Raw genomic sequence first — 26,785 nt, forward strand, 5'->3', positions numbered from 1 at the left:
CATGCTGCGTCTCGGAGCACCAGGAGGCCGGGGTTGACTTGAATTAAACTGAGAGGATGTCCTTTCCAGATCTGCAGAGGGCCACAGAGACACATCCGCCCCCAGAGAGAGCCAGTCAAAAAGACAGAGGGAGAGAGAGAGAGAGAGGGAGGGAGGCAGAGATGAATGGAGGAAGAGAAGAAATAGAAGGGAGGTTGGAGATGGGGTGGTGAAGAGTTAGAAGTTAATAAAAAAAAAAGAGGCAGGGAGATATTGCCTGTGAGAGAGAGGGATGGAAGATGAGGTGGAAGAGGAGGACACCAGAATAAGGAGGAGGGAAGGCGGGTAAAATTGTGCATGTGAGCTCATGACAGAGTTTGACAGTGAAAAAGGAGGATGAGAGAGAAAGTGTGGAAAAGCTGAGGCCACCAGACACACACACAATATAGTTCCTTTTCCTTTCGCCTTGGACAACGGATAATATCATACAGACGCTGTTAAATGCAGTGCATTCACAATGAACTTACAGCTCTATTAGATGTCATAAGATGAGTAAGTTGGTCCAGTTGTGTGACCTGCAGTGTCGAGAGTTGTGCAGCTCCAGCAGGGCAGTGTCTTTTATGTAATTATGTGACCAAAGCAGCTGCTCTGCCCTGTTTGTAGGATTTAACCCTTCAGCCGCACCGTCGCACTTAGTGTCCCAATTATTATCCCAGCTTTTTTGTATGAGATTAAGACTACGTTTCAATGAACATCAGATTAAATCGGTTACAACCCGTGTTCTGCTGTGCATCCTTTACTCTTGTCGGAATTACAAACGAGTTCATCATTGTATGGATATGTTTGTAGGGCTAACATTTGTCTGGCTTTTTCCCCAAGTAGGCTAATGTATGTGAACACGCATAGTATCCATCATCAATGTTTTGATATTGCAAGATTACAAACAACCTAAAAGAAAAAGCACAGTTTCATATAAGGATTTTTTTTATTATTATTATTAAACGCTGTTATTGAATATCTGCAAGGATGTTTTCACAGATTTAAAGTGCTGGAAATTAAACATGCAATGATTACTCACTTATCAGGCAATAACTTGTTAAATTATTTAAGTCGTCTCATTTATCCAGCTTTTTAAAACATGAAATCTTGACACTTTCATGAGTAACAACACAAATGTAAAAGATCAAGTATTTGTCAAACAAAACAAGAGATTTTATGACCTCACCATGATGGGAATGTTTTTTTTAATGATTTCCAAACCAAAAGAGTAAACTGTTTCTTGGGGGCATATTTCACTGTTTATTCAATTTGAAAATTCCGGTTAATTGATAATGATAACTTTCAATAATCTCGCATTGTAGAAAGAAGGAGGGTGGAATAGCCATTAAAAGCACTGAATTGATTTACAAGCAAATATTGGATTGCAATTTTTATTTCTAGTTTATTTCATTTTTAAATATCAGATACACATAATGTAGAGGCTCACGGTGATTTACGCTATGTTGTCTTTGCTATACAATTATATTCCAATGCCTGCTCATACGTTTGTGAGGTTTATCTAGCAATCTGAAAATCAGGATTCTGGTAATGAATGCTACAACCACCAATTACAGGTAATGTAGCGCTATCTGCAAAACAAAGAAAAATCCCAGAGCTCTATGTTAGATACACAAAAACAATAGTGGGTGCAGGGCATGTGTTAATCTGCCCCGGTCTCATTATCACAGCTGCAGCATTCAGACTAATCTCCTGATCAGAGGTGCACCACACCGGCATCGGAACAGTCGGGCATATACAGAGCAGTGCGGTGTGTGATTAGAATAGATTACAGTAATGTATATCCTGACCTCAGGCTGCAGAGCATATTTAGAATAAGCCATCATTTTCTATATCCCACCTCCAGGCATTGTTATTAACAGTAAATGTGTTTTCTATCCTGTTCTAGTGTTCTGTGTTTCTCCCTTACCCTGGATGATAAACACGCTAGGGACCCGGGTTTTTGTAGAACAAGAAATTGGAGCATAAATTATTAAGTGAGAAGGCACCTCCCGAAAAAAAAAAGCATCCACTGTATTTTCTACTTACGCCTGCAAACTAGGCGATCCCCAAACACCCTGCCTAGATTTCAGCTTGATGATGCATAGTGAGCTTGTTACTCTTAACGCCGGGAAGGAATCGCTCCTCATTGTCGCTGCACCAAATCCACTGTAAGCCTCTCGTGGTGTTTCTTCCGCCCTTTGTGGCACCAGCTCTTTGTTCTGTAATGACACAAACCTGCGATGCAGAAATTCCACAGTCTGCGTCTTCTCTTTTCAATTTTCGGGCATTAGCTACTGAATCATTCTCAGATTAATGATGCACTTCCAAGCATGACACACAATCGCTGCATGTGATTACTTACACAGAGGGGAAATGAGCAGTTCAAAGATAATAACGCTCACATTTGGTGGTTTTAGCGAGCCTTTAAATGCACCAATATTTACTTGGTTTTCCCACCTACACTGCAATTACGTTTGTGCCCTTGGCAGTTTGCTGTAGTGTTAATTCTTTCAAGGCGAGCAGGCACATAAATGAAAAACCTAAAAATCTGCAGTGACAAAGCAGCTGCCATGAAAATCCTTCATGGATGAGTTTTTGTCACTTTTAGTTTATCTTCTGCAAATCTAAACTGTTTGGATACTGAGGTAGACCTCTAAACTTGTCATTTAACTACCCACTGACGTCCTCCCAAGGACTCAGTGACTTCTGCTACAACATGAAAATGTTTACAAAACTACAAAAATAAGTCATTTGAACACTTTGAACCTTCTTGTAAAAACTGCTCAAAGCCCCGAGTGCAACAGCAGCTTGCAACGTCTCTGAAATGGGATGTAAAATGTTGAGCACATGTACAAGGACACAGATTTCTCAGATGTGGATAACGTCGCTTCGCAAGGTTAGAAGGAGTAAAAAGTCTAGTACCATGATGCAACTGTTTGCAACTTCATTGTTATCATGAGAAATGTCTCTTAACGTTTCCCTCTTTAATACTGAATTATTCAGTGCACAGCAACCTGGTTTTGGAGGGGAAGCCATTCATAGAGGAACTGTAAGGCACAGATATTGTAACAAATCAGCCACATGCACAATTCATGCAAAAAGCCAAATCGTGAAGAAAAACATCATTTTTTAATTTTATTTTGTACACTAAAAGCCAAAACGAGGACGGTAGATCATTGAAAGTTCAGCATTTGAAGAACTCCATTCCCCCTAAACCAACATGACCCAAATAACTTAGTCTCCCAGACATTTTGGGATTTATCCACAAGCCAGCTGACTGCAGCGCTGTATGCTACCTGCACACAGTGAGCTCCTGCTAGATTAGATAACTTGAACTGATCCAAGACTCAGAGAGGTATTGGGGAATTGTGGAAGTTGGTATCGAGTTTTCTGATGAAACTCACACCGTACTGACAACATGAAGCCGTATGCACACACACAAAAACACTGGCATCTACTTGCACGCACTGACAAACCAGAAGATCCTGGAGGCTTTTGAAGAACTCACATCGCCCCAAAGTCCATCAACCTGCATCGGTGTGTGAATGTTTTTGTGTGTATGTTGTCAGGCAGAACGTGGTCAGCCCAGCTCGCAATCTTAAATAAAAGCGCCACCCCCCAAGATCTGCATTATCTCCGTAGGGAGGCAAAAAGGGATCTGGTAACGGTGTCTCACCCTGCAGCTGTACACGCTGCACACTTCCCTCCACAGCAGTCTAGCTCTGTTTTCCAACCCATCATATGACCACTGTGTGTGCCCTGAAACACCGAACCTGCCAGGTAGAAGCTAAACTAGTCAGTGAACTGTGAGGAACAAGTAACAGCGCCACTCACTCTGACTCAAAGCACCCTGTAAATATTGAAATGAGACATTATATACATGCATGAGCTGTAATTTTGAAATAAGCTTCCACTTTTATTTAGATATTGGGTGTTGTAGATGAACTGAAACAAGCATATCAGTGTGGCCAGAATATCTGCAAAAGTGGAAATTGGACCCAAAAGAAAACCAATAAAAGAGCCCACAGTGGAACAGTGCATATTTCATAACTCTTTAAAAGCAACCAAAAGGCAAGATAGGTTGCAAATGACATCTAAAATGATCTATACAGCTTGAGCACTCTCTAACTATGGTTCCATAAAGACTTAGTGTCAGGAAGAGATTTCCTTCAGTTAAATTACCAATACATTTTGTCCCCAGACTGCTCTAATGTTAGGTGTTTTCACAAAGGTAAAGACTGATTTATTTTAAGCCTAAAAAGAACTTCCACTCTACCGAGACTAACTCACAACTAAAAGCTACGTTTCCATAGTAACAATCGGTGACACTTCCTGACCAGGGGCACCTGACAAAAGAGGAAAGATAGCTCATAATTTGTGGCTTTCTAACGATGTTGTGGAGCAAGCAATAAAAAGTGAAAGAGCTTTAAGAGAGTGCAGTAACCTGTTGGAAATACACAGCAGCCAGGACACTGCTGGCAGTTACTATCAGGACTCTGACTGATGAGGAAGCAGGACCAACATTAAGAAGCCACAGCATCTTACTTCTTCAGCAGGGTTGAACTGTGTTCAGATTTTTTTTTATTTTTTATTGTTGCACTCCTCAGTGAATTTCCACACTTAAATATCTTCCCAAAATCAAATCGATTCCACTAAAGTGAGAAAGAAATGACTTGCCTGAGTAGTCGGCTGTGTTTCTCAGTTTAAAAGGGGTCTTGATTTATCCAGTATTCAATTCTTTGTGAAACTGGCCTCTGCCAATCACTAGTTTTTTTCTGCTTGTAATGGCACTGCCCTCCTGGTGGGATCCATCGCTGCCATTCTGAAAATATTCCTGGAAACCAGTACTAAGATGCATAGATCCTTTTTTTTTACTTCAGTTTCATCAAATTCACACTCCAGCGTCTGCAGATCGTGTGTGGATGCACAAACAAAAGAAACAAACAAACGGATATATGAAGATTAATAGTTGCTCTCTGATTTTATCGCCGAACACGATCAAAGCAGTGAGGGTGATAATGAACAGCGACATTTGGATGTTGGGAGCTTCCCAACCATGACAGAACAAACACACCCGCGCCCATCCAGTTTGTGCAGTGGTTAAGGTATAGACACAAACACATAGAACTAAAGCAATTTGCAGAAGGGAGCTGTGTGAAGCCTCTTCCTCATGTAGGATTACCATCTGAATGCAGGGCTGTGCTGTATATTTGAGTGTGACTGGAGTTGTTGGTTCCGCCTGAACTCAGGGCTGCATAAATATCTTTCTGTGTCAGTCTGAATTGGACAAAGAGGCTAATCAATAGTGAGCCAGTGAAAATCCTCTCCGATGTTCAACCAGACGTTATTCCATAATGCAACAGCATTAGGAGGGAAGAGGGTCGTTTCTTTGCCCACTGGCACCTCTAAATGCTCAAGACAAATTGAGCATGAGAAAGGAAGGGAACTACAGTCCACTCAAAGTCACATTCACAGTCTGTTCTGCAATTTTTCAAAAGGGGATATAATGCTTTTTGTTCAAACAATGTTGCCTCAGTGTTTTTTTTCCTATATGAGATATCTTTCTTCTCTGTAAATTCATGTTAAGACATTTTGTAACAAAGACTGGCAGCGTGTAAAAATGTGAAATGGAACTATGGATAAATATAATGAGAACACAGCATATACTGAGAACACCCTGGACAATTCAATGAAGTGAAAAATCTTTCAAACGCTGCCAGCGCTGTGATGAAGCACATAATTCAAGTAAACATTCAACATTATTACATGATTACGGCGAGATGAGTGATTGCGCTAAGCCGGTGACCTTTCCTCTCGCTTAATGGTTGCTCTCCATCCAACCAGAAATCCCATTTAAAGGTCAAGGGGCTAGAGGGGTCAGTCAAACTTTAGTAGACACATACATCAAAGTCATAATTATGTGCCAGCCTCAAGAGGTCGTAAAAAGACTCTAGTTTTATTAATCTGCTTGTGATGTTCATTTCAGTACATAAAAGCGGTCATATTTTTTTGAAAGAACAACACGCATCATCATAATCATGATGATCTGGAGGCGGATGGAGATGCTTCCCAGATGTAATGTGCATACATCGGCATGTGATGTCGCGAAAGCAGTGAAAGCATGGTGTCATCGTGCTCTAACATCAGTTTGGAGGATTCGCAGCACAATAATGGGAGTCTTTGTGAGGAAAAAAATAGCCTTTGATCTGTGCAATCAGCAGACTTTAAGTGGTGCAAGAAGGCACAGGCTGAGAAATGCTATTGAATGCAGCACAGTTAACACCTGATTGCAGCTCAGTCCCATCCATAACCTCCCCTCTAACTTTGTTATTGTCCAACCCTCCCTTCCCAGAGACTTTACAGCTGGATGGCCTAATTGGAGTCATTTCCACATATAATATAGCAGGCCCAAGGGGGCTCATTATAGATACGGGGCTGACCCACCTCAGCTGTTCTTCAGCCACCCGCTCATCAGGCTTCTATGGCTCAGTCCAGTGACAGATACAGTAGGGTTTCCTTCATGCTGCAGGCTATTGATCACTATTAGGAGGGAGGAAAGTCACACTGGCTGTGATGTGTGGCTATGTTAGTGTGCATGTGTGTGTCCATGTCACTACAAGCACAATACAGGGCAGTGCAGAAAATGACTCACCTCTTATGCATCAAAACTAAACTGAAAGTAACATCATAATGGCTGTTGCAGTTGTTGATGGAGTATAGATACTATATGGCAGAGGTACAGAGGCACAGTGCTGGTTTAAATCCCGTGGAAATCATAAAATCTCCCTGCTTGCCAAATGTTGCAAAGTTTAGGGATTTAATGAGTCATGTGCTTTTATGGTGCGAATTATTTGACTTATCTCACTGATTCCTTATATGCAAATGTACGGCTATGACAAGCAACTAGTGAGCTTAGCACAGACACAAGAAAAAAGGGCACAAAGCATAGATTTTATATTTAAGATGGATTTGACATGTCTGCATTCTTTCTAATGGCCAGCTGGAATGAAACCAAAAACTAAGCCCAATTGTGCAGAAGTCTATGACAAAATAATCCAACTTTTCACTTGATCTGTCATTTCAGTAAACATTTTCCTAATAGGTTTGTGGTATCAATCACTTTTTTCAAGTCTCCTTCAATACAACATGATATTATGTTCCTCAAATATGTTTCCATTTAGTTTTAACTGGACAATAAAGCAGGGTATGTTTTAGGGCGGGGTTACCTTGTGATTGACAGCCCGCTACCATATCTTCATGGATGGTGTCTTCCGTTCATCCTTAACACATGATGTCTGGTTTCAAAAAAACAAGACCAAGGTGTTTGCAAAATGTCAGACTCAAGGTTTTCGAATGGTAGTCCACAAACTAGTGGGTGATGTCTCAGTGGCTACATCTATTTTTAATATACAGACTATTAAAAAAAAGAGCTAGCTGTCCGAAGGAAACAAAATCTGCTTATGATCACCTCTCTGAAAAACACTTCATATCTTTTTTTAAAAATGTACAAACATAGTAAAAATAAACAATTAAAAATTGCTGTTTACGTTGAACATTTTCCTTTCTAAGTTCACTGTCTCATGGCTACAATTTCATATTTTACATACAGGCATAGAAGTGCCATCAATTTTTGTACCAAATGTAAAAGTGAATGAATAAACATGTCTACCAGAAAGTGGAGTGACTTGAGCTTTGTTACTGTCAGCATGTTAGCATGCTGGTATTACTCTTTAGCTCAATGCATCAATGTGCCTAGCCCATTCAGAGTCATGTTGTTAGGTAAGAACTTGTCTGGCTCGGTCTAGTAATTGTCAAAACTGTTTAACATTGCACTTGGATGAACCCTCCATGACGTCATCAATAGGTTTCCTGAATAGCAGTATTGACATTCTCTGTGGTGGCTCTGCTTATATAATACAAAAATGAGCAAAGAGGTCGAGTGTGAGTGAAGTTGAAGTCATGTAAACATCTGTGGGCCATGGACTGATAGTACCTACCTCTCAAAATGGTCATATCCTTAGTTATGCATGACTTTAAGCCGTAATACCATTTAAACAAGACAGATTTATCAAAATGTACTTAGGTATGGGTTGTCTCTAATGGGGAAATTATCTCTGTTGACTACATTACTTTACAAGGCTGACAAACATGTTTATTTCTGCTGTAAAGCTTAGCATTTTAACATGGGGGTCTATGGGGATTGGCTCATTTCTGGAGTCAGCTTCAAGTGGCCATTTGAGGAACTGCAGTTTCTGGCATTTTGTTTAGGTTCATTTCTTCACCCATATTTAGGAGGAAACAGAAAATTGCCCTTGCATTTGGTGTCAGTGTTGCCTGTGAAGAAGCACCGTGTCAGTCACCTTCATTCTCTTTATCTCAGCACAGTCATTGCTCCGTTGAGTCGGTGACACCTCTCTAATGTAGCATCAGCAGACACACAGTCGCTGTGTCAACACTGTTCTGTTGGTGTCATCTTTCCGTGCCCCCCGGGTGCTCTTTGAATGCAACTGCATAGTTGAATACGAGCAGAGTAGAAGGACAAATAATAATAGTAAGTGATAAGAAATGATTTGAGAGGCCAAAGCGAAGCGCAGATTATGAAAGGCTCAGGTTGAAATGTCAAAAGTGCCTTGTTTTTGCCATTAAGCTCAGAACTACGTTGACATGCTTTTTCATTAGGCATGCATTCAACATCATTACTTATTTGACATTTTACCACAGATCTTTAAATGTCAGTGCTTTTACGGTGGCATTCACGGAATACCATTAGTGTGATAGTGGCGTACATGTGCTAAGCTGTTACTAATGTAGAATTTAAAATAACAGTTTCAGCTCATGTGTTCAAATGCTGCTGAAATGTATTTTCATATAGAGTAGAACTGGATAAGATTTTTGTTTGCGATAACTTTCTTTTTTGGTGCATGAGTGCGAGTGCATCATTCATGACTTTTTAGCAGATTGTTGCTTTCACAAAGCACGCTAAGACTGGATTGATTCGCATGTGAAAGTTTGGGAAATAATAATAATAATAATGCTGTATCCACTCATTAGCAAAACTATTAAGCAAGTCTCAACCAATTAGCTGTCTCCTGGGGGCTGCGTTTAACTGGCAGCTTCAAAGCTAATGACAGCATCTCAAAGGGAAATCACACACACCAGCTATCAGACTAATTACATAGTTAAGGACAAAACTGAGACGGACATAACATAATTGCTATGTGTGAGCTTCATGTGTGTCTACATCAGACACATCTTTAAAACTTCTACTTTTCTTTTTGAAGGTTTTTGCTGAGCACGCCCGCTGTCCTCCAGCACTTCTCCACTTCATATTCACACATGCAGCTACGTTAGACAGCTACACACTTGACACCTTAGATACACTCAATTTTATCATGCTGGTCACAGAGCTGCTCTATTTTCCTCACTGGCTTGTCTCTTCAACCTGAGGCTTCAGGTATCCACATATGTCATTTTCTATAGTATCATCCTAAGCCCCCAAAACTCAGTCTTTCTTCTTCAAGTGTAAAATATTTCTCAGCAGCAGACTTCACTTCATTTAAAGGCATTAGAGGAGATTTAATTTCCTACGACTTTGAACGTAGCATGCGCATGCGCACATACAACCTCTCCCTCACCCCCCTCTAACCCCCCCCCCCCTTAACATTTACGAAGAAACGCCCCCCTCCAGAAACTTGCGTAGGACTCGTGAAGTTGTCTTTTACGGCTGGGTCCCCCTGGATCTTTATCTGCCATCATGTAAAAAAAGATGAGCAAAACAAGTCGCCAGCTAACTACGAAGCTATACCAAAGCAACACATACAGACAACACGTAAGTCCAAGGCGTACGTAATCTACGTAACTAGGCCTGAGCCGGAAGATTTTTGATTGACAGGAAAGGGAGCAAACCAAACGCCTCGGTCCGAGCGCATTGATTGGCTGATGTTTTTCAGATCCTGCCATGTCCACAGTTTTTTTTTTTTTATTTTTTATTCTTTTAGAGACCATACATACAAGTCCACTAAAGGTCAGTATATTCATTTTATGTGAATCAGACAAATTAAACAAAAAAAAAAAACATCCTCCATAATGCCTTTAATAGTGATTTAAATCTCTGAGATCCTTTAGGTGCCCATCGTTTCTGATCCATTGTCAAACGAGCACTTGCAAGGTTCATTTTTAGGAATGCCTTTACTTGTCTCGTGATTCGTCTTTTCTATTTACACCAATTACTTCCCAGCAAAAACAAGACTCTTTGCTACTCTGTCACTACACTGGAACGAATCCCCCAGGTTTAATTAGGGATGATCAGATTCATAATTATATATATTTTCCCTCCACAAGGGCATATAATTGGAGGATTCTGACGCTGGGGAATCTCTCATCAGAGAAGTCCATGGTCTAACCCTCATTAAGGAACTCAGGACTCAGTAGATCTAGCACGGTGAAGTCTGAGAGCAAGAAGTGCAGCAGAGAGTCGAACACCTAAACTCCCACTCAGGAAGCAGGCTTTAATTAACTAATGAATCTGGGAGCTCCCTCTGCCAACCTCTGACCTTTCTGCTGAGGCATAACAATCCTGCTCACTGTGCGAGACATGTCACATGCAGTTGAAATCAATGCCTTGCCCTGTACAGCAAAACCGATTTTAATGAGATAAACGCTTTGCTGTCCCTTTTATTCTGACGAACCGTTGAAGCCAACATTCATAAATCATTCCTGGAGACTCTCCAAAGGTTGTAATGTATTGATTTAGTGCTAACAAAAGCCTTGCTTCATGATTGATACGGTTTGTTGATGGCATACAAAGGATCAGGAAGATTTTTCTCATGTACAGTGTTAGCAAACTTTCAGTGGCTGCAATGAGGAAGCATGCATGACAGCCATGAATTTCTTATTTCCTTGCTGTCACACGTAAAAAAAAAAAGCGCCTTTGTGTAATCAGTGCTTGGAATTTGAAGAAAGTCATCATTAGCATTAAAAATCTGAATAAATTAAAGTTGGTCAATGCTGTTTAAGAGCAGGAATAATTGCCCATTTTTTGATTATGTGTGCAAGGAATAGTTTACAATTTTGGCAAATGCGCTAATATCCTTTCTGCCATAAAGCTCGATGAAAAGAAACACTGTTGTTTCTCCACAGTAAATCCATAAAGGCATTTAGCTCACCAGGCAGCTAGTCTAGCTCTGTTCAAAGGTGACAAAACCTGCCTACCAGCATCTCTGCAGCTAATGAACACATTAAATATAATTAGTTTTTCTGCTTTAGAGGGACTTGTGTCTTGGCTGGAACCACTTTCAAGGCAAAGTAAAAGCTGCAAAACCTCAGATATTCCCAGACGTGAAATAGTTGGGAACCACATGTAAAAGGGCAACCTCCCATTTTTACACATGTGCTCTTACACAGACATGATGCAACTCATTATCTCACTGTAGCTATCTTTATGCTAAGGTAAGTTAACTGGCAGCTGGCTTTAGCTTCATGCTGTGTGAACATGTGTAGCAGGAACACTTGTGCTCAGTATTTCCAGATGGCTCTTGAACACACCACCATAGAATTAGGTCGACTTCTACTACGGTTCTGCCTCCAAATTAGGGCATTTAAAGCATCTGTTGTGCCATGGCTACCTTTTGTCTCTACTTGGTGGTTACCACAAGGGCTCCTCTGTGACACTGAGGTAGGTGATGTAGTTTGTTGGCTCTTTTAAAGAGAAGATTCATTCATTTTCACAAAATGAAGACACTGAGTGATTGGTCCAAGAGTCTCCTGTTTGCCTCATCACATTGGTTTATTTATCTGAGGTTTGCAACACAAACATTTGTCTGACCCCTCATGAATCTATTCAACTTGAGGGGTGTTTCTTTTAAAAAGAGTGGCATTGTTAAACGGCAATGCATATTGTATAAATCCTGTTGGTGCATTTTAACAGATTCAAATCATTTTGGGTATGTTTTTTAGGCTACTCTCTCTTCAGGCACTTCAAGCCAACCAGCATTTAATCAGTTATTCAGTAAATACTTTCTTCTGTTTTGAACAACCTCTGTCTTGTTACAGATAACGACCTCGTGGCCTGTGTATGACCAGCGTGGTAGTGCAGGTTCAATATGATAGTTTCTGGCATGAGTTTCCTCAGGTGATGTTTTCAGGTTTGCTGGATTCAGGTACAGCTCTGCCATGTTAATATCTATCTAGAAAGCGCAAATAAGGAGTTGTGTAGTTGTGCTTGTCAGGCCACAGATTTGTACATACCAAAACAATGCCAATGCAGAAGCCTCAAAGCTCTGCAAAGTTTACTTATTTCGTCACAAAGTACTCACACTCCTGGTTTTTAAATAAGTCACAAAGCCTAGTTTGTGACATAGGCCTTCTGCATATCAAAATAAACAGAACTATTTCATCAGTAATAGTGGTTTGTTTGTGCACCAAAGTAATGTGGTTTTGAAATTGCAGCAGTCAGCGGTGATTGTAGACTTTTGTGGGCCCGGGACAATTTAGTCATTTGGTTTGCCATCTCTGCAAGTAATCTATGTAAACACTTCGGTGAATAAAATAGCGCTTCCATAATATAATGACTAAGATAAAAGCAGAAAAGTTAAGCCAGTGAATTTACCTTGGAAATTGCTTATTGCTCATAGAGTCAAATGTATACTTTGAAGATGCTATATTTGATCTGCTGATAGTCCAGCACAGTTTTTAGCAGTAAAATGAATCTATAAGACATGGCTGTCATTACTCTTGTCATTCCCTGTGGTCTCCCGAAGACGCGAACTCCTTTGACTTCTCTGATCAGAGCCAAGTAGTGCTTGCCCAACATAGCAGGTCCAGGTCTCGGTGGCAGCCTCTGGAATCCTGGGGGAGCTCCTTCAGTCCGCTCAGCCAGCTGTGAGAGGCTGCATCGTGCTCCCAGGTCCAGCATTGGAAATGTGCCCTGGGTGAACCGGGCCATAAATTAGTCAGAATAAGTTAAGGGCAGACTGCGTTAGGCTATCCCCCGCGGTTATGAGCAGAGAAGAACCTGCCTGAAGGTTGGTGCTCTTAAATCTTTTACCACTGCTGAGACAGCCTGATGCACACATGGACTGGGGCCATCACTCAGGGCTAAAGCTCAGAGCTAATGGGTTATTTAAGTTTTCTGGAAAATAGAACAGCCATGCTTATCTAAATCAAGCATGAGAAGCAGCTAATGATGCCCCGCACTCAAATCACACAGCGTTTACAGTGTGTCGGCTAGCTGTTCTAACAGAGACAAATCTGGTTGTGTTCAGGTTTTCTGACTGCTTACACCTTTTACTCATGTTTTTAGGGAGATTTTTTAAAACTTATTCCAGCATTAATTAATTCTAGTAAACTCCGTTCCAGTTCGTTAGATTAAAATGACACAGTCGTAAACAATATAGCTGTCTTTCCCTCACAGGCATGCACAGTTTAAATACAGTAGCTGCTGGTCCTCTACGCTATTATTAACTTCACGCAATGCAGACACTTGTTTCATGTGGAGAGGATCCAATTTTGGAGAGACCGACTACATGACAGGTGTGAATTGGATTTATGGGGCAAGTAACACAAAACTTGAGTCATGGTGACCTTTCATTGAACCCAAACCCAGAGAACTAAAGGGAGCACTGCAAGCACAAGCAAGACAGACGTAAAATATATTCCTATTGATATCATTTAAACCAAGGAAATACCAAACCAGTCATAGCCTAATGCCCGTTTTCATTCCAAGAACTTTAAAAGTCCTTGTTCACATTTTGAAAAGCTAAATAATTGCCAGCTCTGCTCAAGATTTCGAATTATCATTGTACAGTGTGTCATGAATTCTCCCTGTGCCCACAAATGAGTTTAATTAGTTTGTGAGGAAACGAGTCTCACCCTGTTCTTTAAAGCATTTAAAGCACAAGATTGCTCTCAACTACACCAGTGAGGCATCCACTAATTATTTTTTTTTTGTTTTTGTTTATTTTATTTTTTTTGGTCCATTATATTTTAGTTTCTTCATCTGTGCAGAAAAAAATAAATGGATTAATTGAGCCTATTAATAAAATCATGGCTATGCTGTGATTCAGTTTGCATACACTAATAGCAGTTTTATGTTTTCTCACAGGGGACACCTGGGCACATGCATTTAAATGCACAAAACCTGGAATGAAAGAAAATACATTGACAAAAGAACCGACAAGATTTTGATCAGTATTAAAATAAGGCCTGTTTTGACTACATGCAAAAGTATGGAACTTGTGGGCTCCGGTTTTTCATGAAGCATTAAACTATCTAACAATAAAAGCTGTCAGATTGCATCAAAATGTAGCAGCATCTCCAAGCTAAGTCCTGTACATTGATTAAACAAGTAAACTTTGTGATGTTCTGATGATTCTGTGCCTTCAAATCCCCAACTGACTTATGTGAAAAGAAACTCAATAGAGATCACAAACTCTCGGTTTACTGTCCTTCCAAAGCAATTAAGCCTATTTGAATCAATGCCCCCGGATTCAAAATTCACATTTAATAACACCTCTAGGCGAAAACTGTTTTTTTTTGGTGGGGGCTGTGACAGTAACATCAATTACAATGATCTATTGCAGCGACTTGTCTAAGGTCCCCAGATATCCTTGAAAACTGTTGTGGGCTTTACCAAGTTAGTCAGAGACCGATGAATTCACAGACGAAAGCGAGCGATTGGACATACCAAGACACATTATCTCCAGAGTCTCTCTTCCCTGCCGACTGGAGAGTACATCAAAATGATGCCACGGCAAAGCAGGCGAGGAAAAGATGATGTTATTATTGGTCCTTGGGAAATAGGAGATGTTCAGGGCCAAGAGAGCTCAGGAGTCGGAGGCAGACTGATTACAAACTTGGAAACTTGCCCCCGCTTCGTCTTTGAAGACTCAGCTTTACAAATCTGAGGGAGAGAGCAAAGAGGGAGAATGTGTGAGCCGGCAGCGCTGACCTGATAACTGGGAAATACTCCTCACTGTGAGGGCCGCAGTAATAAACTATCAAAGTTTACTGTCCAACAACTATTATGCTTTCAAACATATTTCAACATGTGTTAAGTTTTTTACAATGTGGGAAAAGTGTCCAGTAATCATAACCATAAAATCCGTGATCATAAAAAGGGACAGTCTGCTGCGCTTCCTGCGCCATGCAGTCCTAAACAAAGTGAGCACATTGGAGCTATACTGCTGTCCAGCTATTACAGCTCACGTTTTACCTCCTACGGTGTTATTTTCTCTGGCACAAGTAAACCCCAGAGAGAAACCCACTGTTTTGCGCTCATGTTTCGCCCTTTGGGGTTAATGGTGTTAGTTCAGCAATCAGTACAACAATTTTCACATATGGTATTGTTGTTGTAATTCTTTATTAATCAGCAGCAGGTGTTCCCTTCACAGCTGGTTAACTCGTGCTGATGTGAAAGGCTGTCAGGCTTCATTGTCTGCCATTGGCTGCTGCGGTGTGGGACTGACTCTGTGATTTTGCGACATCACACAGTTCAGATGCCACAGAAGCAAACAGGGAACCTGGGTGCTTGTGGATTGGTCTCATTAGTATCCCTCTTTGGGCTGTTACTGTTTTCTTGTTGTAAAAACGTGGAGAAAAGATATTACTATGAAAAATTTGAATAAATGTAGGTGGCCATACTTCTAACATAAGGCGAGAGGCAGGGTGTCCACAGTTCATTGCAGGGCTTCACACAAAGACAGACCGACATGGACGCTCACATTCACACTCATTAGGAATCTCAATTAACCTACCATGCATGTTTGTTGACTGTGGGGGGTGTTGCAGTCTTGTGGGAGGTGTGTCACCAGAGAAACCCTCTGGTGGATGCTGCTGGTGTATGGGGTTGCTCAGAACCAACCGACATGAGAGCCATGTTCATATCCTTGGCACAAAGTCAAACACGTTTCCACTGTGTGCTGGACTCTGCCAAAGTCGCCCCTTGCCTGTAATCCTGTTTCAGATGTTCATGGACAGGATCTCAAGGCACAGCAAGGGTGAGGAGGGCATCCAGTTTGGGAGTCGCATCCTCGCTTGTTGCAGACGACGTGCTTCTGTTGACTTCAGCCGAGTGCAAAACAACCGGAATAAGAGACAGTAACTCCAAGTCTGAGGTCATGGCTCTCTGCTGGAGGATTGGTTTCTCTGGGCTGTATTAGAAGTAATCAGGATGTTGGATTAGACGGTTGTGGTTTAGAGAGATTTTCCAGTTGGTCTCCATTCAACCCTTACCAACTCCAACCAACCTTTAGGTACTGACCAAACAAATGAATCTGATCAAAAGAAATCACTAAAGCTATTACAATTCTTTGAGAGGTGCACAAATGTACCAAATTTGTGGCACCCAGCAGTTCCTGAGACATTTCTCAAAAAGGATCCCCTGTCTTTTCACATGAGCCTGACATGTGGTTTTAAAACATGTCAGCCTGGTGCGTCCAGTCATGGAATCATCAGAGTCAGTAGGATTCATCCTCAAGTTACCATAAAGGTGATATTTTGCAGTATCCTGTGTAATAGATCAACATTGTGCAGGAGCTACATGCAGGAGCTGTGTGTGTGGTGATGGTTGTGCTGGCTGTATATCACACTGAAGTAAATGTTTTTCTGAGTTTCTATGGTGCATTATCAGGATATTAGTCATAGAAGCACCATATTTTCAAATAGTAGCACAGCATGACATATGCATAGTGCCAAAGCTAAAGTCCAGTGATGGAAACACCAAGTACATTTACACAAGTAATGTACAATACTTCAGCTCAATTTTGAGGTACTTTAATATATTTTTATGCCAATACAATTGGGCAAATATTGCACTTTTTAGTCAACTACATTTGTTTGAAAACTTTAGTTACCAGTTGCTTTGCAGATTTAGATTAAAAACACAAAACATTTTTTACAAATAAAGTGTGATGTAATATTATAGCTTAACACAAAACTTCATTGATTCCTCAGGGATAATTTACAACTATTTGAAGTATTAACACCACCTTCACCAGTTTCAGCATTAAAGTGAACACATCAATCCATCAGTTATATTCTGAAAATGACGTGCATAATTTTTACTCGTAAAAGAGTATTCCTACGCTATAGTGTTACTAATTCCACTTAATTACAAGATCTGCGTACTTCCTCTACTTCTGCTGATGTCCAATAACCATATCCAGCCACAGCATCACCCATCACTGACTGGCAGCTGTGCTATTACTGTCACAAATCGGCCTTTTAAAAATGAGTAATGAACAATAAATCCATCATGCCAAGTGCCACATCATCTCCTTATTCTATAGTTTCTGCAGAGTGTTTTTCTTATAACTAGACAGGACTAATTCACCGGCTATCTATTTTGACAGGAAATGGAAAAATCAGCCCAGAAAAATCCTATCCCTCTTGACCCTTAAAGAGTAGTAGGAAGCTACACGTGTCAACAAAAAAATTCAAGTTATATTTTCCTTGTGCATGGCCCAGTTCAGCTCAAACATGTAAACAACTCTGTGCCAAAGAAGAAATCAACACTTTTAATGAATGCATTCATATCGCAAAACCCCCATTTTCAGTCATGCATATTCTTTCCACAATAGCATTATGAGTTCCAGCTACTGTCGGCTGCCAGCGTTTTCCGCGTTGTTTTGTTTCTCCGTGATTTTCTTTCAAAAATGTTTAGCGCTGAGACGCTGCATTGGCCTGTTGAAGGGTGTGTGATTTTGGCAGGGTGTTGAACTATACTGTTTCCTTCTGTTTGTAGCTCCGTCGCAATGTGTAGAAGAGGGGAGCGTGTTATACAGAAATCAGGATGACAACACTGTCATTTGGAACTTGCACGCATGACAGTACCTGGCAGTGAATGTAAAGCCTCTCTGTTGGTGCTGTTTAGTTGGTGTTTTTTGTCACTACAGCGCTTGCTCGTCGCTGTCTTATAAAGTGAATACTGCAAGAGCTGCACGAACCCACGAGGACCATTTCTCCAATTCATTTTTTACTCCTTTTTCCACCCCGTGACGTAAACTTTCAGATACGTGATCTGTCATTTTGAGAAATTGGACGACGAGTCAGGGCTACCTGGAAATAGATTGTTTTGGAATTTTGTGCGCATCAAGCACAAACATCCCCTACTGCATTACTGGGTCACAGGCAATTTGCCTTTCTTTTTTTTTTTTTTTTACAGAACAGCGTGTCTCAGTAAAACGATTCTGGGACTCCTGCTGCTAATTCCCCCAAACCTACATATTTGCAGTTTATATGATTTTCTTCCACAAAGCCTCTAAAAATACATTCTTCAGCCATCAAGTTGTGGTGCTGATGCAGCGTGCAGACATCACTGGCTGTGTGAAGCATAAGCCTCCATAGAAGCAGCGTTCCCTCAGATGTATTTGAATAAGACATGATGCCAGTTTATTTTTGTAACATCCCCCACCCCAGACTGTTGGCAGGCATTGGAGTTGTGACTAACCGTCTTCCAGCTTCCATATTAGGCATAAAAAAAATAAAAAAAAGACTGAGCCTGTGTGATTCAGATTGGAATGAATTAAGTAAATCACATATCAATATATTGAATTATACCCATTTCACAGACAAGCAGAACGCTGCATTGTAAAACACAGCAGCAGTGCATCACCAGGGAATGGATTCCTCATGTGAACCTGAGTGACGCACAACCGAATTAGAGTCGCTGCACCTCCAGCCCCAGTTCTGATGTTTAATAATGAATAGATGCCATGCAGCCACCCTGCTCATGGAGGTGTCTTTGGCCAAGAATCTCTGTCAAGCTTTTGACTCTAAGACCTCATCCCTGCTCAGACAGCTTTAAACCTGGGTGGCTGTCCATAAATGTCTTACGCTGGTGTGAGAAGCAGGAGGGAGGCACATGACGGCGACGAAAGTCAGTCGCAATCTGGCATCACTGTGTCATGTTAATCAGAATGTCTTCATCTTGCAGGTGCGGAGTTGCCTGTCTGCTTGAGTGGACACGGCAGGGGAAGAGCAGAAACGGAGATGACCGGCTGAAGTGTCATGGAGGATGTCACCGCTAGGTAGCCCGTTCAGTATGCAGTGTGGCCTTCCCAGCTGCGCATCCCCAGTGGTGCCATGATCCAGTTCTAACTGTGGGTGAGCATCTGCAGTCTTTTTTCTTGCAATTCATACACTGCAGTTGTAGACTTCAACGTTATTAAAGTGGTACCCAACCAATTTTAAACACTGAGATCAGTTTTCTGGTAATGAGGGCTAGTTCTCAACCTGAAAACAGTTTAATGATATTTTCTATGGTTCTGGATGAGCCTTCTCAAGTCTCAACAAACAGCCTAATTATGCCATAGTGATGTCATTATAATTACCTTGACTTAGAAGTTGAGATTAAAAATTTCCAACAAAAAAGAGGTGTGCAGGTTGAAAGACATTTTCAGGGCATAGATGATCTCATGAAAGTGAGTGCTTGGTCATGCATGTGACCAAACACTCACACTGAGGTGGAATATTGCCGTCGTGTCCTCGGCAAGCTGGCAGGGACTGCAGAAGACATCACTTTGTCACACCGCTGCACAGTCAGAGTGGGATGTAGGGATGTGTCTTAGATTAGTTTTTCTTCCATTAAAACAGCTATTAGTTCATAGCCATCATTATAAAGTTAACAGATACTTCAATTATATATAATGGTCAAAAAATCCATTTTGCTTAAAATGTTAGCAGTAGTAATAATGTCTAATTGGTAGATGTTTAATACTGGAGGGGGTTTGGGCTCCCTGCAGGCCTTCTACTGGAGATTGCACAGTGAATTAATCACAAGAAGCTTTTTTTCTCTTAAGAATTTCTTTCTGATAGACATGTTTTTTTTTCTTTGACTATAATGGCAAGGTCTAAAGAGTTCATTTCATGTGTATGAATCTAACGGCAGAATTTCAAATCTTTCTCTTCAACAAGACACACACATTACTTGTTTTACGTGCTGACGATCGTGCGCCTTCAAAAACATGTCTCAGAGGGAGGCATTCAGTGGATTTATCAGTGAAATTCCAAATACCATCCATTGAAGAACTTGGAATGTGGGTTATGTTGTCTTCTGTGCACCATTACTGTCCTTCTATATAAAGAAGCAGAACCGTGCACAATAGTAATTTCCAAAGAAGGTTTCACTCTAACCTCCTCTCCACTGAAGTGAAATATAGACAGCTTTGCAGCACCTACTTCTTTATCGACAGAAAGCATTTATGTGGTGTAGGGTTTGTGTCAGAACTATTCACACAAGGCTTAGGCATTAATGGTGTTTATTTACAGAGCTCAATAAACATAATTGGCATGTACAATTATGTTAAGCCTCAATATACTGCCACCTTCCCCAGCAGTGGGAGCCGCATCACCGTGGGAAATGTGATGACTTGTTTCCTCATGTGTAAAGCTGAAATGAACACGCCAAACACCTGTGCCCACATTATGTCTGTTTTCTCCTTTGTTTAATTGAGCGGATCACTTAATAACTGCATTTTTCCAGTTAGGGCTCGGCATAACGCCAAAAGCCTGTGAGGAGAGACAGACCCTGTTGAGGGCTGTGGAGGTCTGTTGTCTTTAAAGTGGATGTAAATGAGCAAGGAGGACAGGGAGCGCAGCTAATAACAGAAGGAGCCTAAAAAATAATGATGCAATGCAAAACAAACTGCAGAATTTCTAAATTTGTGAAGCATAACTTTATATGTTTATGGAGACTATGCCTCAGCTATTGATTCACATCAGTTTTGATTTTCCAAGTTATATACCGATAGCTGGTACTGTATAACCTCTGGCAGACTGCTGCATAGAATTTATGAAGCATGCCATTTGTTTATAAGAAGAGGGTAGTTGTATTTAAATGCTAGACAGACCTTTTTTAACCCCACAATTTTTGTTGCATTTGAATGCAATCAGCTAAACCCGCAACCTAACAATCACAGCCTTACAAAAACTGGCACTGCACCTCTGCTTCTCTGCTCTAAAGCCACCTGCAAATTAGTGCTTACTTACAAGGCAAGAAAATACACATGTAGCTGATAGCATGACAGCTAGCTATCTAGCTATGAAGTACCCTATTGGCAGATATCACTTTCTATAGAGTCAGCAGTAAAGATATAACAGTGCTTTCAAATGTTTCATGTTATTAGTTTGGAGGACCAGTGTGTAGGATTTAAGTGGCTCTATTTGCAGAACTGGAATACAATAATATAATTAGTGCATAATTACTTGTAACTATGAATCTGTTTTCAACGGCTTTGAATGAGCATCTTTACATCTACACAGGATGCAGGTTCTCTTCCACAGAGGCTGTGTCGCCATATTAGTACAGTAGCCCAGAACAGAAAAACCAAGCACTGGCTCTAGTGAGGGTCTTCTGCACTTTTACGTTAAAGTGGCAGCACTGCAGGTTTTACTCATAGATTGTGTGTAAAGATTAACAAATCGTCTCTGACATCACCGATTGGTTTCTAAAACCATTGTTTTGGAACTCAGTGTGGTTTTGGCAGTCAACATCTCAACAGTGTCTAATTTCTTCAAACTCCCAGATAATTACAGAATGACCAAAGAAGTGAAGCATCAGAGGAGGTGAAACTCTCGATGCAAACGTCTCTGAACCATGAACTGTCCTGTGAGGGCACACACCTCACTTAAAAAAGCCATTTAAACCATTTAATTAAGTGAGATTTGGAATAATTCACTCCCCATACATGCATGAACAATACACCTGACAATGGAGACCAAAACCCTTTATTGTACCAGGCTGTAAACACATTTATTTCTGCTGTGAATTTAAGTATTTTAACATGGTCAGTGAGGATTGACTCATTTTGGAGCAAGCCTCAAGTGGTCACCGGAAGAACTGCATTATTTCGCACTTTAACCTTTGCTATATTTATTCAAACTCGGAGGTGGTTGTTGCTTGGTTCTTCTACGTGATTGGAAGAGGAGGGTGAGGAAAGGAATGTTTAATTGGTTCCAATCTGCAAACCCATGATGATTCTAAATCATGCTCAATAGACCAAGGCTTCTCAAAGTGAACTGTGAGCCAGCATATCCCTCATGTTACAAAAACTATGTGATTAAATGGGATGTTTTCTGTTTTGAATTTTCTGTATTTTCATTTTTCCCTATCACTGGCATTGTTGTCCTTGGTGGTATTAACTGCTGGAGAGTGTTGTCTGTTGTTGTTATCAATTCCTAAATCTCAGATAAAGTCTCTTCTTCTCCTGTAAACAATTTCTACAACTAGTGCTAATGTATTTGTAGAGTCACAAATAACTGTGTGAGGGACATCTACCTCCTGTTTTGGTATCGTGTGGCCCAATGACAAGAGATGTGACATCTTGGTGCAATCACCTATCAGAATTCAGGGGTTATGTATTGTGCTCATTGCTTTTATAGGTCATTTTAATGTTTATTTTGTATGCATGTTATTTATTGTTCTGTATCATCCTTTGCAGCACTTGCTTGCCTACTGATTACAGGTCATTTCTAGCAGCAGGCTTAAGATCCTCCTGACAGTGTGGAACTTGAATGTTGAAAATATCTACCTGACTTGATTAAATGTTATTTTGCTCTCGCCACACGTCCCGGACCTCTAACCTTGAATAAAAATCTGATTCAGACCTTGGAATAATAAGTTTGAGAACCCCTGCACTGGACCTTTAATGTGTGATTAATGCCTTTTCATGCTGTAATTACATTTTTCAAAGGGAGACAAAGCTTGAACCAGATGATCTGGACTCAGAAGGAAGGGCACATTTGCCAGTCAGCCCGCAGTCTGGTGACATCGCTTCCTGCCATTTGGCCGGTGAATCAGCACCGGGCATGAAGTCACTACCCCGTCCTCAGAGATGGCACCGATGAGCTCATCGGGCTGGCAGAGGGCACCAACTCATGATCCATGGCCTCCTCCAGTGGCTTTGACCTTCCTTTTTGTTGGTTGCTCCACACGGCGAATGATCAAACTTTTTTTTCCCCTTTTAAACTTCTTTTGCAGCGTTCACCTGGTCTCTCATTTCATTCTCAAGGTCCTCTGGGCTGGAAAATGTGAGGGTGTTTTGCCAGTGCTTCTGTGGCAAAAAAAAAAAAAAAATAGCTTCAATAACACTGAGAAAACAATGAATTAATTTCTATTTCAGTGGAGTTTTCATTCTCCTCAAAGCCATCTTGATCCTTATAAATATGGGTGTCCTCCACTGTCTGTGTGGCTTCTAATGCGGTTAATATTGCTTAATTCTTTCGGATGTGCTTCTCATTCCCAAAAAATTGAGATTCATCAACATATGTTTGCTTAACTCTGGTGTAGTTTATTTGTGGAAGTGTTTGTGCAAATATATACACATATTTTATGCGTTTTACAGCGATTTTACCTGAAATCCTTAGCATTATGAAATGCAGAATAACACATCTGTCTTTTTTTTTTGTTTGTTTTTAATGTGTCCAGGTAATGCCGAGCCAAATAACCAATCCTGGAGATGCCGAAGAGAAGAGATATTCTTGCCATCGTGTTGATCGTGTTACCCTGGACTCTGCTCATCACTGTTTGGCACCAAAGCGCTATAGCTCCACTCCTCGCCATCCGCAAGGGTACGCAGTACACTGCACTCCACTGGCAATATCAAACTTGAAGTGGGTCCTCGAACCTAACACCGCACTTCAGGTGTAGACAACAGGCCGTTCGTGTAGAGGCACTCACTTGCCATGACCATCGGCTTCATCTCAGCTCGAGAACACTTGTCCAGTCACTGTAAACCTCATCAGAGTGGGTTGTTTATGCAGATGACAAAGATTTGAAAGTTACCATGACATACCCACACTCATATACTCAATATATTTGTTTCAGATACTCAGTGTGTGAGTTTAACTGAATTGTTTTGCTCCCTCTGATCAGCATTTAGTTTTTATGTTAATAATAACTTGCCTAGTCCAGTATGCTTCTTCACTTTGTCCACTCACATGCTTTGACCCATCAATCCATTATTTCCTCTTGGTGTGACACAGCATGCATTATTCAGCAGCACGTCAGTAAACCGTTTGATCCATTTCAGTTTAAACTCTCCCCCATTTTCACTCCTGCAGATTCAATGCAAATTGTTAATCAGCAATTTCAAATAACACACGTGTCCTCTCGATTAGCCCCATGTAAAATCTTGCGTCCACGTGTGTTATCGTGTTTGCACACTGGTCTGAGTCATTAATACATACGGTACTCATGAGTTTCGCGACCAATCTCCTGAGACTGCAAACCAACAGTGTAAAATGTCAAGAATGCTGCCGAGTAAACACAGCCAAATTAGAGCGACAGCAGATCAATAGAGCTGTTTGCCCTTGTCTTATAACGGCGTGAATGCACATACAGGGGTTACCAAACAAAACAGGTTTATCCAAGCGACTCGAGGCAGTATGCATTGAGGATAATTTGTACATTTTTTGCTCGGAAACAGGAAAATTTCTTTCACAAAAGCAATCACTGGAAAGCGTTCTACTATTCCCCTCAACAAATAACACAATATAATAAAGTTGTCCACAATTAACTGCACTCACATCTTTTTATTGTGTCATAGGATACGCTCAAGATACGATAAAATATATTTCAAAAAATGAAAATCAGTTTTAGTCACTGCTATCTGACCAGAGTCGGCCCACAGGCTTCCTTTTGTGTGATCCTAAAAGAGAAGCTAGGGGATTTTTTGGCACTGTGCTCCCTGGCAGCTTCTGTTGAACATCTGGCCATCAGCAGATTGTGTTAATCTATGTGCTGCAGAAAAATCCTCTTTATGCTGGAGGTGCAAATGGAGCTCGAGCAGAACCGCGACAAAGACAGCTATTAGCTGTGGCACAATGAAAAGAAATTAACAACCTCAATGATGCTGTAATCATAGTCCTGTCCATCATGACCAAACAAGGCCAAACCATCACAGCCTTTAACACCGGAGTCAACTCAGAATGCCTCCAACCGACTGCTTCACTGCTGTTTACATGCAGGTCTTCAATAGGGCCATAATTTTCAGAATTAGTGTTAAGTTGTCATGCAAAGAAAGAGAAGAGTATAATGTGTCATGTAGATACTGTTTAATGCAGCAGCACAAACTACAGACTTAGTGTATTGAGTCTCTGCTGTACCGTTCTAGCTTTGGTCAGAGGTGAAGCAGAGAAAGGTGGTGAAACATATTTTCCAGCCCACTGTTAAGCTACCTGCAATGTGCCCTTAAAACCTACACAAGATTTCTTATGAAAGTGCTTTCATAAGAAACCTTTGCTTTTCTATTATTACGATACTTTTCACGCATACAGTCTGTGGCTCTGGCAGTGCAGGTCATGGATGATACAAAGCACCAACAATGGCTTCCTCCCAGCATAAAAATCTTATATATTTTTCAAGCAGATCTCCATAAAAAAGCACTTTCACAAACTCTAAATGATTACTGGAGCCAAACATTGTAAATCATTACAGATTTTTTAGTGGAGTATAGCAAGACTCTTGAGCCAGGATATCACAGTAGCAGAGATCTAACCTGCTTTTGTTTAAAAATACAATCTAACACCATGTCATGATGCAACACGAAAGATCCACCTCAGAGTGATTATTGAAATTTTACATGCAAAACATCGTAGAAACAAAACATGTTTTAGCTGTGAACATTCAGACTTCTCTAATTCAATAAAACATCGTAGCACGCTATAGAAATGGCAGAGAAAAGGCAGAGGAAGAGAGTCTGCGGTGGAGTCTGGACATAAAAGAAAGCATGTCTGCAAGATCCGCATACCCACATTTTTTTCTCTCTTTATGAAGACAAGCCCAAAGGCAACACTGGAGTAATAGCAGGGCCCATCTCTCCCCTCCCTCGTCTTGCGCTGTCTCTCTGTCCGTCAGCTGTGTTATCCTCTCACGGTGCCTGCTTTCACTTTTTGCAGCCTGTCACCACCTAGTAAAAGAGATCTTTATCATTCCAGAGAGGCTTGCAGTCCGCCACCACCGGCTCTCAGGTACACTTTACCCCCATTGGGTTTAAGTCACCTGAGGCAAATATACAAAGGGCAGCTCAAGGTTGCACTAATGCCTTACATGTCTTCTTATCCCCGTATCTGTAGATGACGGTGTTGAGGGCAAGAGGGAGGCAGGTGGCCAGGCGCAGGACTCCAAGGAATACTGCGCCTCAGATAAGGACATTGTGGAGGTGGTGAGGACAGAGTATGTGTATACGAGGCCTCCGCCCTGGTCCGATGTGCTGCCTACTATTCACATCATCACCCCCACATATAGTCGCCCCGTGCAGAAGGCAGAGCTGACACGGCTAGCAAACACCTTCCTCCACGTTCCCAACCTGCACTGGATCCTGGTGGAGGACTCCCAGAGGAGAACACCTCTTGTCACGCGACTCCTCCGAGAAACAGGACTGAACTACACCCACCTCAACGTAGAGACGCCCAGGAACTATAAGCTGAGAGGTGACACTCGGGACCCGAGAATCCCCAGAGGGACCATGCAGAGGAATCTGGCCCTGCGCTGGCTGAGGGAGACCTTCAACGCTAACAGCAGCCAAGCTGGAATTGTCTACTTTGCCGATGACGACAACACATACAGCCTGGAGCTGTTTGAGGAGGTTAGTGCTGATTCACCACGTCACTGCTGCTGCCGTATCAGTTGTGCTCATTTCATGCATTTTTGGCTAAATCTCTTTAATTGTACATAAACACACCAAAGGAGGGGCAGAGTATACAAGCATAGAAAGTGCACACACACACACACATTCTGTTTCTTTATCAAAAATAAGTACAAGCATTCTAA

The 26,785-nt window shown here is 41.2% G+C and overlaps 1 protein-coding gene across 4 annotated transcripts in view; it reads left to right on the forward strand.

The window, feature by feature from the left end:
- The window catches only part of b3gat1a (beta-1,3-glucuronyltransferase 1 (glucuronosyltransferase P) a), a 76,933-nt gene that overhangs the window by 38,252 nt on the left and 11,896 nt on the right, over window positions 1-26,785 (forward strand). For 2 of the 4 annotated variants that reach the window (XM_022199669.2, XM_022199668.2), the window contains 4 exons: window positions 18,950-19,119; window positions 23,441-23,583; window positions 25,912-25,983; window positions 26,089-26,600. In XM_022199669.2, coding sequence (XP_022055361.1) covers window positions 23,472-23,583; window positions 25,912-25,983; window positions 26,089-26,600 — 696 coding nt within the window. In that variant the 5' untranslated portion in view covers window positions 18,950-19,119; window positions 23,441-23,471. The remainder of the gene's footprint in view (window positions 1-18,949; window positions 19,120-23,440; window positions 23,584-25,911; window positions 25,984-26,088; window positions 26,601-26,785) is intronic. The other 2 variants (XM_022199670.2, XM_022199671.2) reach the window with 2 other exon arrangements.

This window comes from Acanthochromis polyacanthus, chromosome 13 (assembly GCF_021347895.1).
Source record: "Acanthochromis polyacanthus isolate Apoly-LR-REF ecotype Palm Island chromosome 13, KAUST_Apoly_ChrSc, whole genome shotgun sequence".
NCBI classification, from domain to species: domain Eukaryota; kingdom Metazoa; phylum Chordata; class Actinopteri; family Pomacentridae; genus Acanthochromis; species Acanthochromis polyacanthus.